Source organism: Diaporthe batatas (genome assembly GCF_019321695.1).
Source record: "Diaporthe batatas strain CRI 302-4 chromosome Unknown Contig00002, whole genome shotgun sequence".
Taxonomy (NCBI): Eukaryota; Fungi; Ascomycota; class Sordariomycetes; order Diaporthales; family Diaporthaceae; genus Diaporthe; species Diaporthe batatas.
This window is the reverse complement of record NW_025408549.1, coordinates 2200528-2215723: the sequence shown is the minus strand read 5'-3', so window position 1 is coordinate 2215723 and position 15196 is coordinate 2200528. Positions and strand designations below refer to the sequence as shown.

Genomic DNA, 15196 nt, shown 5'->3' with positions numbered 1-15196 from the left:
TATAATATTATAAAATATTATTTATTATTTTATAATAATATTAATTTAAAACTATTTAATAAAAAGTATTATATTTTATTAAGGTATAAATTTAACTTATTAAATAGAAAATCTTTTAACTTTTAATTTATATAATTTATATATTAATTAAATTTTATAAATTTATTATAAAAATAAATTAATAAACTTTTAAAATTTATTACTTTAATTTAATTATATTTAATAATAATAATAATAATATATTTAAAGTAATTATATAAATAATAGTAACCTTTTAATAATATTTTTAAATTATAATATAATTAATTTAAAATTTAGCTTATAGCTATTTATTTAATAGGAATAAATTAAAATATAAATAAAACTTTAACTATTAGAGTTTATAGCTTAATAGGTAATAGCTTACTATTATTAGCCTCTTTTTTTCCTCTTTTAGGGTATAGATAGTATTAAATATAGTATTCTATTAAAAATATTAGGTTTTCCGCCCTATTAGTGAAGTTTTGGTTTAGCTGAGGAATAGGGGGTATTTTATAGGGGGGGGGCTAACTCTCGTTTTTCCGAGATAGCGGCCAGGGTGGTAGGGCAGCCGTCACGGGGCTGCGAGCGGCAAGCGCGCTGACAGCACTGGGGACCGATGACATCTCCGTACATCTCCTTCCGGCAACCGGCTCTGGCCGTCTTCAACCTCACATCATGAGCACCTAGATACCCTATTTCTTCCTTTTGCATAGCAGTGATAGAATTTGTTTCATGGTCCCATGACCAAGCACCAATCAATATACGTAATAATCCTCCCCCGACCCCACCCAGAATGGCCTTGAGAGACATCCCCAAATTCACAAAGCACAACCTCAGAACCCTCCGTCATGCACCTCTGTCCGAGATCTCGGGCGCACTGGGCGATCTCGGCACTCTCCTCCCGCTGATGATCGCCCTCGCCCTTCAGGGCTCCATCTCGTTGTCAACAACCCTAGTCTTCTCAGGAATCTTCAACATCGCCACCGGCGCCGCCTTCGGTCTGCCACTCCCGGTCCAGCCGAGTAAGCAGCCAACCCAATCCCATGAAATAAACATCTCCCTCGGTGAACTCGGCAGCTGACGCCAGGTGTAGTGAAGGCCATCGCGGCCGCAGCCCTGGCATCCCACGCCAGCCAGCGCGACACCCTCGCAGCAGGCGCCCTCGTCGGCGCTGCCGTCCTGCTGCTCAGCGTGACGGGTCTCCTGCGGCGCCTGGCCGTCTGGACGCCCGTCCCCGTGGTGAAGGGCATCCAGTTCGGCGCCGGCCTCTCACTCGTCCTGTCCGCCGGCTCCGGGATGCTGGGCCGCCTAGGCTGGGGCGCCCACGACCCACTCGACAACCGCATCTGGGCCATCGCCGCCTTCCCGCTGCTCATCCTCACTGCCCGTGCCCCGAGGTTCCCATATGCGCTGGTCGTCTTCACCGTCGGCCTCGTCCTGGCCATCGCGGCGGTCGCCACCACCGCCGGCGGACACAGCCAACTGCCCGGCTGGCAGGTCTGGCACCCGTATGCCATCATCCCGGGGTTTGCAAGCGCCGAGGCCTGGTCCATGGCCATCGCACAGCTGCCGCTCACGACCCTGAACTCGGTCATCGCCGCCGCCGCCCTGGCGTCCGACCTGATGGGCCCCAGCTTCCCAGGGTCCACCCCCACCGTCACCGAGCTGGGCCTGTCCGTGGCGGCCATGAACCTCGTGGGCTGCTGGTTCGGCGCCATGCCCGTGTGCCACGGCGCCGGCGGGCTGGCGGCACAGCACCGGTTCGGGGCCCGCAGCGGCGCGAGCATCATCCTCCTGGGCTCGCTGAAGCTGTTCCTCGGCCTGTTCCTCGGCGCCACCCTGCTGGACCTGCTGGGCTCGTTCCCCAAGTCCATCCTGGGCATCATGGTCGCCGCCGCGGGGCTGGAGCTGGCGCGCGTGGGCCAGAGTCTCAACCACGGGGCCTCGGACCTGTGGGAGGATAGCATCTCGGCAAGTGCGGATGGGGACGGTAGCGGTCTCGGCCGCGTGGTGAAGAGGCATCGGGACATCTCGGACGAGGAGAGGCAGGAGAGGTGGACTGTGATGCTCATTACGACCGCTGGTATACTGGCGTTCAGGAACGACGCTGTGGGGTTCATCGCCGGCGTGCTGACACATGTCGCTTACCGGCTCTCGCATACCCTCGAGAGACGGCGCGGTGCGATCGGCGAGAGGCAGCCGCTGTTGCGGTGGCCCTGAGGATAGCTCCTGATACTGGGTCTGTCGATGCGGATTCCTGCGGCTTGCTGTGCTGCTGGAAAGCACCTAGAGCTCGCAGATAATGCTAGCCTACGTCTCTTACTGTGGTGTCTAGGCAATGTAGAATGCTCCCACATATTACGACGGGGCAACCCACAGGAGTCCGAAATTTGAACATGATGATGAGATAGATATCAGATGGCTGAAACTCAAGATTCTTGTAGTCTCCGCCTCGGGGTGCAATCCCTCAACCTTTAAACCAGGCTGGGTGCAGAAGAGGGGACTCGTAAAATCTTCACAGCTCCCATACCAAAGCAGTGTTCTGAACAGCTGCTCTTGGTAGACATGTACTCTAGTAGTAGTCTTGGATCGCAGACCCTGTTTGGCTCCCTAGCGATTGGAGAATGGGTCTGTCTCGTGTGAGTTCCTTGTCATCTTCCACATTATTGAGACCGGATATTCGGGAGGTCACCTACAATAGCACCTTCTATGGCGACCAGTCATCGAGTAGCCTGCCAAACGATGCATATGTTACGTATCATGTTATATCAAGAGCACCAAACACAAGACTTGAGCATTGACTTGGTGTTGAACTTGTTTTATTGGTATTAACAATATGCTGTCATGCAGTTGAGGTATCATCACAAGCTTGTCTTGCGTCTTTTAATCCGTCTCCCTTCCGCCGTGCAGCGCCAGTGTGTTGAAAGATGCCATGTCTCTATATCCCAATCGCCCTTGTCCCAATTCGCCAGCAATGTCACGTTGAGTGATACACGACGTATAATCTCGTCTACCAGAATACAAAATAGGTGTGCTGTTGGCACGCTTCGCCAGTCTAGAACAGACCGTCGATCTCGCCCGTCTCCAAGTCGACGTCGACGTTGAGGTAGCCGGGAGCGGTCGGCAGACCAGGGATGGTCTGGATGTCAGCAGCAAGGGCATACCTACGGCACAACGTTAGCATGGAGCCATGTACTGACAAACGAGGAAATGAACTTACAGGTACCCAGCGCCAGCTGCCATTCTGACATCCCGGATGGGCACAGTGAACCCGGTCGGAGCGCCCTTCAGATCTGGGTCATGCGAGAGCGAGTACTGCGTCTTGGCAACGCAAATTGGCAGGTTGCCGAAGCCCTGCTTGGTGTACGTGTCGACCTTCTTTTGTGCAAGCTCGCTGAACTCCACCGCGTCCGCGCCGTACATCTTCTTGGCGATAGCCTCAATGCGGTCCTGGACAGTGTTGCCCTCGAGCTCGTACAGAAGCTTGTAGTCCTTCGGTTTCTGCGACGCAGCAATAACACCTTCGGCCAGTTGTATGGCACCCTTTCCGCCCTCAGCCCAGTGGTTGGACAGGATCGCGTCCTCGGCACCGGCAGCGATGGCCTCCTCGCGGATGACAGCGATTTCCGCGTCCGTGTCCGTGACGAACTTGTTGATGGCGACAACCACGGGAACACCGTAAGCACGGGCATTCGCAATGTGCTTCTTGAGGTTCACACAACCCTTTCGCAGGACCTCGACGTTCTCTTCCCTATACACCTGGGGCAGAGCTGCTCCTGGGGAGATGGGTGGGCCACCGCCGTGCACCTTCAGGGCACGGACAGTGGCGACCACGACGACCACGTCGGGGACGAGGCCAGATGTCCGGCACTTGATGTTGAAGAACCGCTCGCCGCCCATGGTGAAGTCGAATCCAGCCTCAGTGACGACAAAGCCGGCCTTGGACTCGTGCTCCTCGTCAGGTTCTGTGCCCACGAGCTTGAGCGCCATCTTGTCAGCAAGGATAGAGCTGTTGCCAATGCTGATGTTGGCGAATGGCCCAGCATGGACGAAGACTGGCGTCCCTTCCAGCGACTGCATGAGGTTGGGCTTGATGGCGTCCTTCATCAAGGCAGTCAAAGCTCCACCCGCACCAATGTCGTCGCAGGTCACTGGGTCACCATTCCTTGAAGTGGCAATGACCATGCGTCCAAGTCTCTCCCGCATATCCCTGAGGTCGGTGCTGAGGGCCAAGATGGCCATGCACTCACTGGCTACAGAGATATCGAAGCCCGTCTCACGAGTCTGCCCCTTCTCAGTTGACGCGGTTCCCACGGTGATGCCTCGCAGATGACGGTCATTCACATCGAGCACACGTCGCCAGGTGATCGTCTCCGGGTCAATATCCAAGCGGGCAAATCTGTGAATTTCGTCCTCTGTGAGTTCGTCGGGGTTGGTCTTGTCAATGCCGAGCTTCTTCAAACGGCGGAACATGACGGGGGCGAAGACCCGCTTTCCGTTCTTTGCCGGAACAAGACGCTTATACAGAGGGCCATCCTTCTGGGTATTCTCGTGGAAAATACGAGTCTCGATAGCAGCTGCCAGGAGGTTGTTTGCTGCCGTGATGGCGTGGATGTCTCCAGTCAGATGCATGTTGAACTCGTCCATGGGGATGACTTGGCTGTAGCCGCCACCAGCGGCACCACCCTTGATACCGAATGTTGGACCCTGGCTGGGCTGGCGCACGTTGGCAAATGTGAGTCTGCCGACGTGAGCGCCAAGAGCCTGCGCAAGACCCATGGTCGTGGTCGACTTGCCCTCGCCGAGCGGCGTTGGTGTGATACCAGTGACAACCACATATTTGCCGTTTCGGCGATGGTCAAGGCGCTTGAGTAAGGAGAGATCGACCTTGGCCTTGTATGCGCCGTAAGGCTCAAGCTCCCCGGGCGCGATTCCGATCTCGCCAGCCACGCGGGTGATCTGCTTCGGCGTCTGGGCTCGAGACACAGCGATGTCTGAGGGAACAGGCTCCTTAAGCTTCAGTGGCAAGGCCACGATCTTCCTGTTCTTCTGCTTCTCGAAATAGTGTGTGCAAGACTCGACGACGTTCTCCAACAGCATGGCAACGGTCATGGGGCCCACACCGCCGGGCACAGGCGTGATGAAGGAGGCCACCTCAGATGCTGACTCAAACTCGACATCGCCGGTGAGTCGTTGGCCCGACTTCTTGGTGGAGTCAGGTATGTAGTTGGTTCCGACATCGATGACGACGACACCGGGCTTCAATGAAGATCCCTTGATAAAGGCCGGCTTGCCAAGAGCGGCGACGACGACATCAGCTTGCTTGAGATGAGCCTCCAGGTGCTGGCTCTTGGAGTGGCAGACGGTCACGGTGGCATCAGCATGTCTGAGAAGGTAGCTGACAGGGGCCCCCACTATATCACTTCGGCCAACGACAACGGCATTCTTGCCCTTCAGGTCCACTCCTGACTCCCGCAGCAGGACCATGACACCCTTGGGGGTACATGGGGTGAAGAGAGGATGGCCGGTGCGCTTTGCAAGCTCACCGATGTTCTCGGGGCCGAAGCCGTCGACATCCTTCTCAGCACTGACGGCAGAGGTGACAGCATACTCGGAAATGTGGTCCGGGACTGGGAGCTGGACCAGAATGCCGTGGACAGAAGTGTCGTTGTTGAGCTTGTAGATCTCCTGGAGGAGCTCTGCCTCGGAGATGTCGGTGGGCAGATGAGTCAGTTCACATGAGATGCCGGCCTGTGTGCGCAGTCGCGTGAGCGGTGGTCCTGCGGCAGTGCGATGATGGGCTGGCTTTAGCTTACCTCCTCGGCCGCCTTGAGCTTCATGCGCACATACGTGGCTGGAGAAGAGTTAGCGCCTGGCTGGCATGTGACACAGAGGTTTGGTCGGGGGGCTTGTGTGAGCAAGACTTACAAGAGTCACTTCGGTCGCCCACTTGAGATGGAGGACAAAATAGTCAGTATGCGGTCGTGGGCCAATTCAAGCAGTCTGTGCACTTCTGGATGTGAGGGCATACCCTGGATGATCTTGAGCGAAGGGATGTACTTTGGGTTTGCCCTCTTCCTCTCCTGGATCTCAGAGTGCAACCTCGCACGGATACTCTTCGCGATGGCAGTGCCATCGATCTTCTGGGCGGTCATGACTGGGCTGGACGTAGAAAAGGACGCCTTTCCAGGGTTAAGTGAGTCACTGCCAACAGGAAGAGGCCGGAGGATGCACGAGGCGGGGGTGATCCTTCTGCTTTTCAGGGCGAGTGGGAAGGTCGAGGTCGAGGTCGAGGCCGAGTAAAAGGAAGAGGAGGCGAACGGGGAGCAGTTCGGGGACGCGGTCGAAGTCAAAAAGCATGGAGGGGCGAAAGGACCGGCAGAAAATAAAGTGGTGGTATTCCGAATCGGCGCAGGCGGGCAAAACCGCGGGGTTCGGGCAGCCGGGGGCGCTGGGGTGACAGGTGGGCGGGCGGAGGACTGGTCAGGATCGGCTGAGGCTCGGTGTCTATCAAGGACACAGGCGGAGTCGGGGCCCGAAATGGTCGCCAAGGGACCCTGATGAGTGCACCTGCAGCTGATAGGAAAAATATGCCAGGGACGACTCGTGCATAGACCGCCTCTACGCGAAGGCGCCTGTTGGAGCCTCTGCCTTGCAAGGTCCCGGCCGCTGCTGGCGCGAGACAAGATGGACGCCATGATTGTGGGATTGTGGGAGTGTGGGAGTGTGATGACGGCCGTCCGTTGGTGGGCTAGCTCTTCTACCTGCTTCGTATCTCGAATTGTCTCTCGAATTGTGGTGACTCAGAGCTAGCAGCAGTGTGTCGATGGTGACTCGACGATGTTGGCGTGACTACCAAATCCAGGTTGGTAGGGCAAACTAGGTGGGCAGACAGACATAGACGACAATAGCACACCTGGACCTGGGAGAGAAGGGGAGGAGAGGATGGGACCAAGCTGGCGTCGCGTCTTGTCAAATATCCGCCAGGTCAACCACAACACAGCCTGGAGGTTAATAACATTATGTCACAGCGTCAACAAGAATAGTAGCAGCAGCAGAGGGAAACGGCAGCTTTCAGACGCGGCCAGCCTCATCCTGAGCTTGCGACACGGACCGATTGGGTTGTTGAAAACCCTATTACGAGATGTCCAAGATGTCCAAGATGCACGGTGAGGTGGATGCATCGCGCTCAGACAGCAGCCATGACTACTCGATACCATGCCAATTTACACCCACCAAATCGGAAAGCCTCGACCTGCTCCGTACCTGGTTCGCCGCTGCCTTCAGATGGCGGGATGACTGTGCCGTAGGAGATGCAGGTTGTCGTCCTAGGGGCAAGGGGGGGTTTCCAAGTCTGGCTCGACCTGGGGTTAGGGCAATTTTCACGGGGGGGGGGGGCTACGACCCTTGTGCCCCGCCAGGAAGTACTCCGTACCAAACGCAGCGGTCCTCCCAAGCGTCTGACTGGTGGTGGTGACTGGGCACAGAAATAATTCGACAGTGTGGGGCCAACACGCCGTTGCTCTTCTGCCTGTAACTAAATCAAACAACAACCACCCCTCGAATAATCCATAATAGACCGACCTCCTCTCCGCCGCCCAACGACATCTCCCCTCGGCCACGACTTTATCGAGTTTCCTTTTCCCCACTCGGTCCAGCACGTCACACCCAGAAAACCGCCAACATGAGACCCATTCTTCTGGCGGGCCACGAAAGAGCCCTGACCCAAATCAAGTACGCCTCCATCACCATCTCCATCCCGAGTCGCGAATCGCAATCATGAATGTTGGCCTGGCTGGCTCTGAGGCGCCCTAGGCCGGGCCCTCATTGTGGTCGAGGACGTCCTGCTGACCTCTCCAACCCAACCCGCAGATACAACCGCGATGGCGACATCATCTTCTCCGTAGCAAAGGACCAGCACATCTCGGCCTGGTTCTCCCACAACGGCGAGCGATTCGGCACCTACCATGGTCACCAGGGTGCCATCTGGACCGTCGACGTCGACCCCACCAGCACAATCATCGCCTCCGGCGCCGCTGATAACACCATCAAGCTGTGGGAGGTCAAGACCGGCAAGTGCCTGATGACATGGGAGTTCCCCACCGCCGTGAAGCGCGTCGAGTTCAACGAGGACGGCACCCAGCTGCTGGGCGTCACAGAGAAGCGCATGGGCCACCTGGGTACCATCGTCGTGCTCGACATCAAGCTGGACGTCAACGCCGAGCAGAACCCGGAAAAGGTCCTGACCATCGTCTGCGACGAGAGCAAGGCCACCGTCGCCGGCTGGAGCTACCTGTCAAAGTACATCATCGCCGGCCACGAGGACGGCTCCGTCTCCCAGTACGACGGCAAGACCGGCGACATCATCTACAAGATCACCCCGCACGACCTCGGCGCCCAGGTCACCGACCTGCAGTGGAGCCAGGACCGCACCTATTTCATCACCGCCTCCAAGGACAAGACCGCAAAGCTCATCTCGGCCCGCGACCTCGAGCTGCTCAAGACATACGTCTCAGACACCCCTCTCAACAGCGCCACCATCACCCCCAAGAAGGACTTCGTCATCCTCGGTGGTGGCCAGGCCGCTATGGACGTCACCACCACCGCTGCCCGCCAGGGTAAGTTCGAAGCGAGGTTCTACCACAAGATCTTCGAGGAGGAGGTCGGCCGTGTCCGTGGCCATTTCGGTCCCCTGGTAGGTTCTCCCTCCTGCGGCGAGGCCGCTGCTACTGTGCTTGTGCTTCCTTGAATGCTGACCTGTGGTATCAGAACACTGTCGCTGCGGACCCCACCGGCAAGAGCTACGCGTCCGGAGGAGAGGACGGTTACGTCCGTGTGCACCACTTCGACAAGGGCTACTTCGACTTCCTGTACGAGGTCGAGAGGGAGCAGCTCAACAGACAATCGTGATTCACCGGCAATATGCATTGCTGCGCGTCGGGCTGAACTCGAGACACACACAGAGAGGTTGATGAGGCGGACGCGGGAGAGTTGTGTTTTTGTCGAAAACAAAAGTCTTCTCGTGGAGCATAGACAGGCAGGCAGGCAGGCAGGCAGGCAGGCAGGCGTTTCTGGCAAAAGAAAATGCTTTTTTTGCGGGGTTTATTTCTTGGATGCGTTCTGCTTAGGTGTGATTTTCTTCTGAAGACCGTATGGAGTTGGTCTTGCGAAGAATTCCACCCTTACGAACAGCATCCTGCGATTGAATACCCAGGGCGGTCGGTGAAGCATGGGCTGACAAGGGGGGCATTTCTTGAATGAAAAGGCACACGGTATCCCCGAGGTGGCCAGGGCCCCGGTAAGGTATACTTGAAGGGCGATCCACCCAGGCGACGCCCGGAAGGTTAAGAGAGCAGAGAGATACATTGTCCATAACACTATGAGTGGAGTGAAAATGGAATCGAAGACTTCATGAAACAGTCATTCGTCGCATTCTTTTTCTTTGCATCCATCCGTCTCTGAGCAGTGCACACACAAGTTCTATGTAGTAATGCCTAGTCATCTATCTCACAATTCATGGCCCGGCCGAATACCAGAACGTTGATGATCCAGCCACTCGACAAGAGGTGATCAATGACAGACCAAACGCCGCACCAGCCTGTCTCGGCTGTCGTACTTTTCGTCTCTTCCTCTCCCAAAACCCCAACTCAAGACGTATCATCAGCCACACATCAGAAACTCCTAAACTCCTGGGACCCAAGCAAGACCTTCTCTGTGGAAAGCTGCGGGGTCCATTGACACCAGTAGGGTTACAAATGACATGCTTAAGGTCACCTGTCCCGAACAGTTGCTCACTTCTTTTTACCTTTGGCCTTGCCTTTCGAAGCAGCGTTCGAGTTGGTGGAAGCAACGCTTGACGCACGGGACGGTGCCGCAGAGTTGGCCTTGGACTTGACGTTGTCCAATGCCTTGTTCTGTGGGCACATCATGGGGTTAGCTAGGGGGCCGTTTTGAATGATACATGGCGGATAGACTTACCTTGACACCGTTCGTCTTCGACTTCTTCTTAGCAGGGGCCATGCCGGAGACGCTGTCGTCATCGTTCTCCTCGTCTTCCACCTCCCTCTTCTGCTTGCCGTTGACCCCGTTCGCGCCCTTGTGGCTGGGCTGCACATCCTCGAATTCCTTGACTATTGTCGCGAGGAGCGTGTTGCAGCGACGGCCTAGCTCCTGCGATGTGCGGCTGAGGAAGAACCAGTCGAATCGGAACAAGGGACTGTCCCGGATCTCGTCCCGGATCTTTTCGTAGATGCCCTCGGAGTCGACTCCATGCTTGTCGAGCTGGACCAGCAGGAAACGGTCCTCCTCCTCGCTGTACACCTTCTTGTTCGTGGTGCTGACAGAGTAGTTGATCTTGAGCTGCTGAAGAGGAACACGGTACATTGACATCTTCTTGCGCAGCATCTTGCGCTGGTGCTCGATCTTGCGGAGCTTCTCCTCGCCTTCTTCAATATGTTTGAGGTGTTTTTGCCAATCCGCAATCTCCTCATACCGCTGCCAGAACACCTTCGCGTACTGCTTGATCTCGGCGGCGTTCTTGTTCTGGCAGTGTGTGGCAATGCCTTCATAGTTGTTGCGGCCATACAAGTTCGAGCCGTTGATGAATTGCTGGAAATCGCGGCGGTTCCACTCCTCGAAGCCGTCCTTGGCCAACTCCGCCTTTTCTGCTTGTTCTTCCTCGGTCAGGGGCACGGCCTCGTCAATGATGCGCTGCTCCGCCTCTCGCTCGGCTTCACGCTCTGCCAGGTTGTCCTCGTCGCCGTCAGCGAGGGGAACCTTGTAGCCTATCTCCTTGCGGTAGAAGGCTGTCTCGCGGTCTTGCAGCTCCTTCAACCTCTCGGGATAGAACTGGTAGTCCTGAATCGATAGTTGCCTCGGGGCGCGGGGTGCCTTGGGCTTCGTATCCGCAGTACGACCGCCGGTCTGCAGTGCTTGCTTGTAGTACTTGTCTATCGAGTAGATCTGCTCCTTCCTCTCTCGCTTCGCTGGGTTGATCCAGTTGATGCCAATATCCTTCTTCGTGCTGGTGAAGTCTTTTCCGTTCCACTCGTAAGCAGACTCTGACGTAAACTTCTGTAAATCATCCAGACCAAGCTTCTCGTATTTTGCATTGAGTTGTTTCGTCCTGTCTTCTCCGGCAGATAGAATGGCGTCGATGTCGACGTCAGTCATGCCATCAGCTGCATCAGCCTGGGCGGCACCGGTCTTCTTGGACTGGAAGATGTTCTCCGCACCGTGCTGAATCATCGACAGGAGCTCATCCTTGTTGGCTGCTGCTTTGGCTGCAATTTGGGCACGCCCCTGCTGAATGACCAGTTGATCGAGGCGCAATTTCTGCGCAGCACGCTCGAGGACCTTCTCTTCAATTGCGTTGTCCGTTACAAATCTGTAGACCACGACCTGCTTGGTCTGTCCGATACGGTGGGCTCGGTCCATGGCCTGCAAATCAGCCTGTGGGTTCCAGTCGCTGTCGTAAAGCACAACGATATCGGCGCTCGTCAAATTGATACCAAGACCTCCTGCACGAGTGGTCAGAAGGAAGACGAACTTCTCGGAGTCAGGCTTGTTGTATTCGTCAATGGCAGCAATACGGTCCTCGTGTGCTGTGCTGCCGTCAATTCGGCAGTACTTGTATTCTCGGAAAACGCAATAGTCCTCGAGAATGTCGAGTAGTCGACTCATTTGAGAGAATATCAGAACACGGCTGCCCTGCGCTTTCATCCGCTTCAGGAGCTTGTCCAGGACCAACATCTTCCCAGCATTGTAGACGAGGTGCTCGTCCGTGGTGTAAGGCGGGCCGGGCTCCGCTCCTTCGAAGAGGTAAGGATGGTTGCAGCACTTGCGGAGCTGCATAACGATGTTTAACAGCCGCGTCTTGGATTCCTTCTTGCCGCCAGCACCGTTCACAGCGTCGATATCCTTTTCCAGAATCTTCTGGTACCACTTAACCTGCATATCCGCCATGCCGACGTAGAGGTTGACCTCCTTCTTGGGAAGCAGGCTCTTCTCAACATCTGCTTTGACACGTCGAAGCAGGAACGGGCGCAGTACTCGATGCAGTTGTTGGACGACGGTGTCCTGGTCCCGATCTTGCGCGGAGAACCATTGATCGAAGGCGTCGGAATCCCCAAAAACGTCAGGAAGGAGGAAATTGAGCAGCGCCCAAAGCTCGTGGAGGTTGTTCTGTAGTGGGGTTCCGGTGATGAGAAGACGGTTCCGTGAGTTGAAAAGCCGGATGACTTGGGCAAGGGAGGACTCTTCGTTCTTGATACGGTGGGCCTCGTCAATAATGATGTACTCCCACGCGAATTTCTTCAAGTGGGACTTCTCCCGCAAGATCATTTCGTAACTCGTGATGCAAACATCAAAGTCCTCGCTCTCAAGACGATCTGCTATGAGTTGCTGTCGTTCCTCCTTGGCACCTTGTAGAACCAGAACGTTGACCTCCGGTGTCCACTTGGCAAACTCTCGCTTCCAGTTGTCCAAGGTGGACTTGGGGACGGTGATCAAGTGTGGGCCTGTTATTCCCATGATGTGCCGCAGGTAACCAAGGAACGAGATCGTTTGCAGGGTCTTTCCGAGACCCATTTCGTCGGCCAAGATACCGGAAATACCATTCTCATGAAGTGATATGAGCCAGTTCAGACCGGCAATCTGGTAGTCTCGCATCTCGCCGTGTACGAAGGACGGCGACTCGCGAAAGACTGTTTCGGCAGACCCGCCGTGCTTCTCATCCTTGAGCAGCTCAGCATCCTCCTCAGCTTCGGTTCGGCGGCGCCTCTCCGCTCCGGCGCCACCCTGTCGCTTGCCGCCCTTCTTCGCCTTTTGCTCTTCCGCGTTCTGTCGGTCGATTTCCTCCATGATTCCCTTGATCTTGGGGTTGGGGTTTGTCTCGATGAAGTGGCGGAACAGGTCGGTGAGGCCGAGCAAATAGCGGAATCGACGGACAGAATCATCTTCCTGTCATGAAAGTTAGAAGCCGCGGCGATATATCTCAGTGCGCCCTGCATTGGGTGTCCGGTTCTCGTACCTGTGATTCACCCAGCTTGTCGTGCTTCTTGCCAAATATGCTTCGTCGCAGTTGGTTCGCCTCGGCACGTCGCCTCCTCCCGTCTACTGTCGGCTCGCCCACCACGCTGCTTGCCGTCGTGTTTGGGTCCTCGGAGTCTGTGTAATCTGGAGTCTCGTCGACGTCCTGAAACTTGTTAGCTGAAAAAGGAAGATGGCAGCCGGCGCGTTGATGACGCATGCATGGGGCGCGGCCAAGTAGGACTACCAAGACATATTGGTAAAAAAGAACACACCATGGAGTCATTTCCGTTCCTCCCGTCATCAGATGCGTTGTGCATTGACGCGTCGGTGTCGTTTGCGCTCGCCAGCGCTGCTCGAGGTCGCGCCATGGTGAATATGCAGAGACGACGCGGGATGTGCACCGAATTACGCGCTTCGACGCGCCAAAAAGTATAGCAGGGGTTCTCAGGAGTCCTTTTTGATGATCGAGACTGCTGCCGTAATGAATGGGGCCGATGCGTGGACTTGGAGGCTGGTTCTGATCAAGCAGGCTTGTCTCTTTGGGAGGGAGGTAGGCAGTAGAAAGTTGGGAAGAGTTGAGGTGAGAAGAAACGCACCCCCCCAAAAGCGAGTCGAGGGACAGGGGTTCGTTAAAAAGGGCCACCCCGAACGCCAATCAAAGCGCGGCTGCACTCTTGACTTGGTCTAGAGTTCTCAGGATGCTTGGTCTGCCCCAGACACAATGCCGACCAACGGGTTCTCATGGATGATTATTTCCTTCTTGTCCCTTCCTCCCTTCCTGCACGTCTGGTCTACGGAACATGTGTATTGTCCAATAATGCAGATCAGAGGAGGGGACGGTGCTGTGGATATGTATGCCGAGTTGTGCCACGGACGAGGTCAGTGACGCTCAAGATTCGATTCAAGTGATCTCCTTACCCTAGGGTAGCTAGAGACCTCTGGGGAGCTTATGGTACCTGACATTGCAGTGGATGAGCACATAGGTCTAGGTAATAATTCAAATTTATCGAAGCAATCCAGGGCCAACAAGCAATCGAACATCGTCCCATCTACTTTCTGGCACGACCGTTACTGGGTAGCTATCATACTTCTTAATAATTATATGCGACATGGCTCTTATTAGAAGCTGCTGGTGGCTCAGTAACGTCACGAATGCAGACTGAGGTTATCCGAATTTACGTTCATCCCGAGGCGGATTGTCCCATACGAGGTCATCCTATAGCTTTCTGCAATGTCAACCAAAAATGCAGCTGGGGTCTTTGGCCGTGTACCCAGGCATTCATAGTACATGGACCGGAATACTACCCAGGCAAGCTATTCCAGCCTCTAGGGTATCTTGCCTATGGACTGAGTGTTGTTGGCGAGAGGGATGGTCACAGTATCTCGGCCTATGATATTTGTCAGTGTGGACAAGACTCACGGCTGCCGTTGGGCAAGTCAAGGTACCTAGGTACGCGGTGCCCAGGTGCACATTGCAGATTTGGTGGGGTTGAGGTCCGATAAGGCTCTTTCAAAATCGGCCCCACCCTTTCCTGCGGAAAAAGAGAGCTTGCTTACAGGAACCAGAGGGTGGAAGGGCCAATCAGCGGCCGGATCGCAATGACGTTAGCGGTATCTGGGTTACAAGAGAGAGCCAGCCTATACCCAGCCAAATCCCAAACAAAATAGTTAGCACTATATTAAGGTTACCTATATAACCTAAGAGGACCACCCCTTTATTTCTTCTCTATTATAAAGCTATATAAAGTTAATAACCTATAAATCCTCCTTTATTATTAATATAATCTTATAGTATCTCTAATATTTTATTAATTTATATATTAATAGTTATTAGCTTAAGTAAATTAAAACCTTATTAAGTTATAGTTTTAAGTGTTTCTTTATTTTAATAAGGTTGTTACTATATATATTCCTTTAACTTATAAAAGGACTTCTCTATAAAGTTAGTAATAAGGTTTAGTAATTATAGGTAGTTAAAGAAGTTTTCTATTTTATTAGCTTCCTTTTATTTTTATATAATATTTATCCTTCTATTTTACCTACTATAGTTAAAGTTATTATCTTTTTTTAATATAAACCGCTTACCTTAAGTAATTTATTAACCTATAATTAGCTAGAGAACTTTATTATAATAGATCTATAA

At 54.0% G+C, this 15196-nt stretch overlaps 4 protein-coding genes across 4 annotated transcripts; 2 read left to right on the top strand and 2 right to left on the bottom strand.

Moving 5' to 3' along the window:
- Positions 1–667: 667 nt before the first annotated feature.
- On the top strand, positions 668–2682 carry KVR01_001685 (uncharacterized protein). The gene is made up of 2 exons (XM_044786486.1): positions 668–1043; positions 1115–2682. Exons 1-2 carry the CDS (start codon positions 815–817, stop codon positions 2239–2241), a joined length of 1356 nt encoding a protein of 451 aa, XP_044649640.1. The 5' UTR covers positions 668–814; the 3' UTR covers positions 2242–2682.
- A 141-nt stretch (positions 2683–2823) lies between these two features.
- On the bottom strand, positions 2824–7183 carry KVR01_001126 (uncharacterized protein). Its single transcript, XM_044781959.1, has 5 exons — positions 6053–7183; positions 5950–5970; positions 5838–5875; positions 3242–5772; positions 2824–3185 (listed from the first exon to the last, which is right to left on the bottom strand). Exons 1-5 carry the CDS (start codon positions 6717–6719, stop codon positions 3077–3079), a joined length of 3366 nt encoding a protein of 1121 aa, XP_044649081.1. The 5' UTR covers positions 6720–7183; the 3' UTR covers positions 2824–3076.
- A 522-nt stretch (positions 7184–7705) lies between these two features.
- Positions 7706–8931, top strand: KVR01_001439 (translation initiation factor eIF3 subunit i; the record flags this gene model as incomplete). The annotated part of the gene is made up of 3 exons (XM_044785809.1): positions 7706–7755; positions 7894–8716; positions 8791–8931. The coding sequence occupies 3 exons, from the start codon at positions 7706–7708 to the stop codon at positions 8929–8931; spliced, it is 1014 nt and encodes a 337-aa protein (XP_044649394.1).
- Positions 8932–9064: 133 nt separating this feature from the next.
- KVR01_001922 (uncharacterized protein) lies at positions 9065–13628 on the bottom strand. The gene is made up of 4 exons (XM_044789821.1): positions 13326–13628; positions 13052–13216; positions 10000–12981; positions 9065–9935 (listed from the first exon to the last, which is right to left on the bottom strand). The coding sequence occupies exons 1-4, from the start codon at positions 13419–13421 to the stop codon at positions 9813–9815; spliced, it is 3366 nt and encodes a 1121-aa protein (XP_044649877.1). The 5' UTR covers positions 13422–13628; the 3' UTR covers positions 9065–9812.
- Between the last annotated feature and the right edge of the window lie 1568 nt (positions 13629–15196).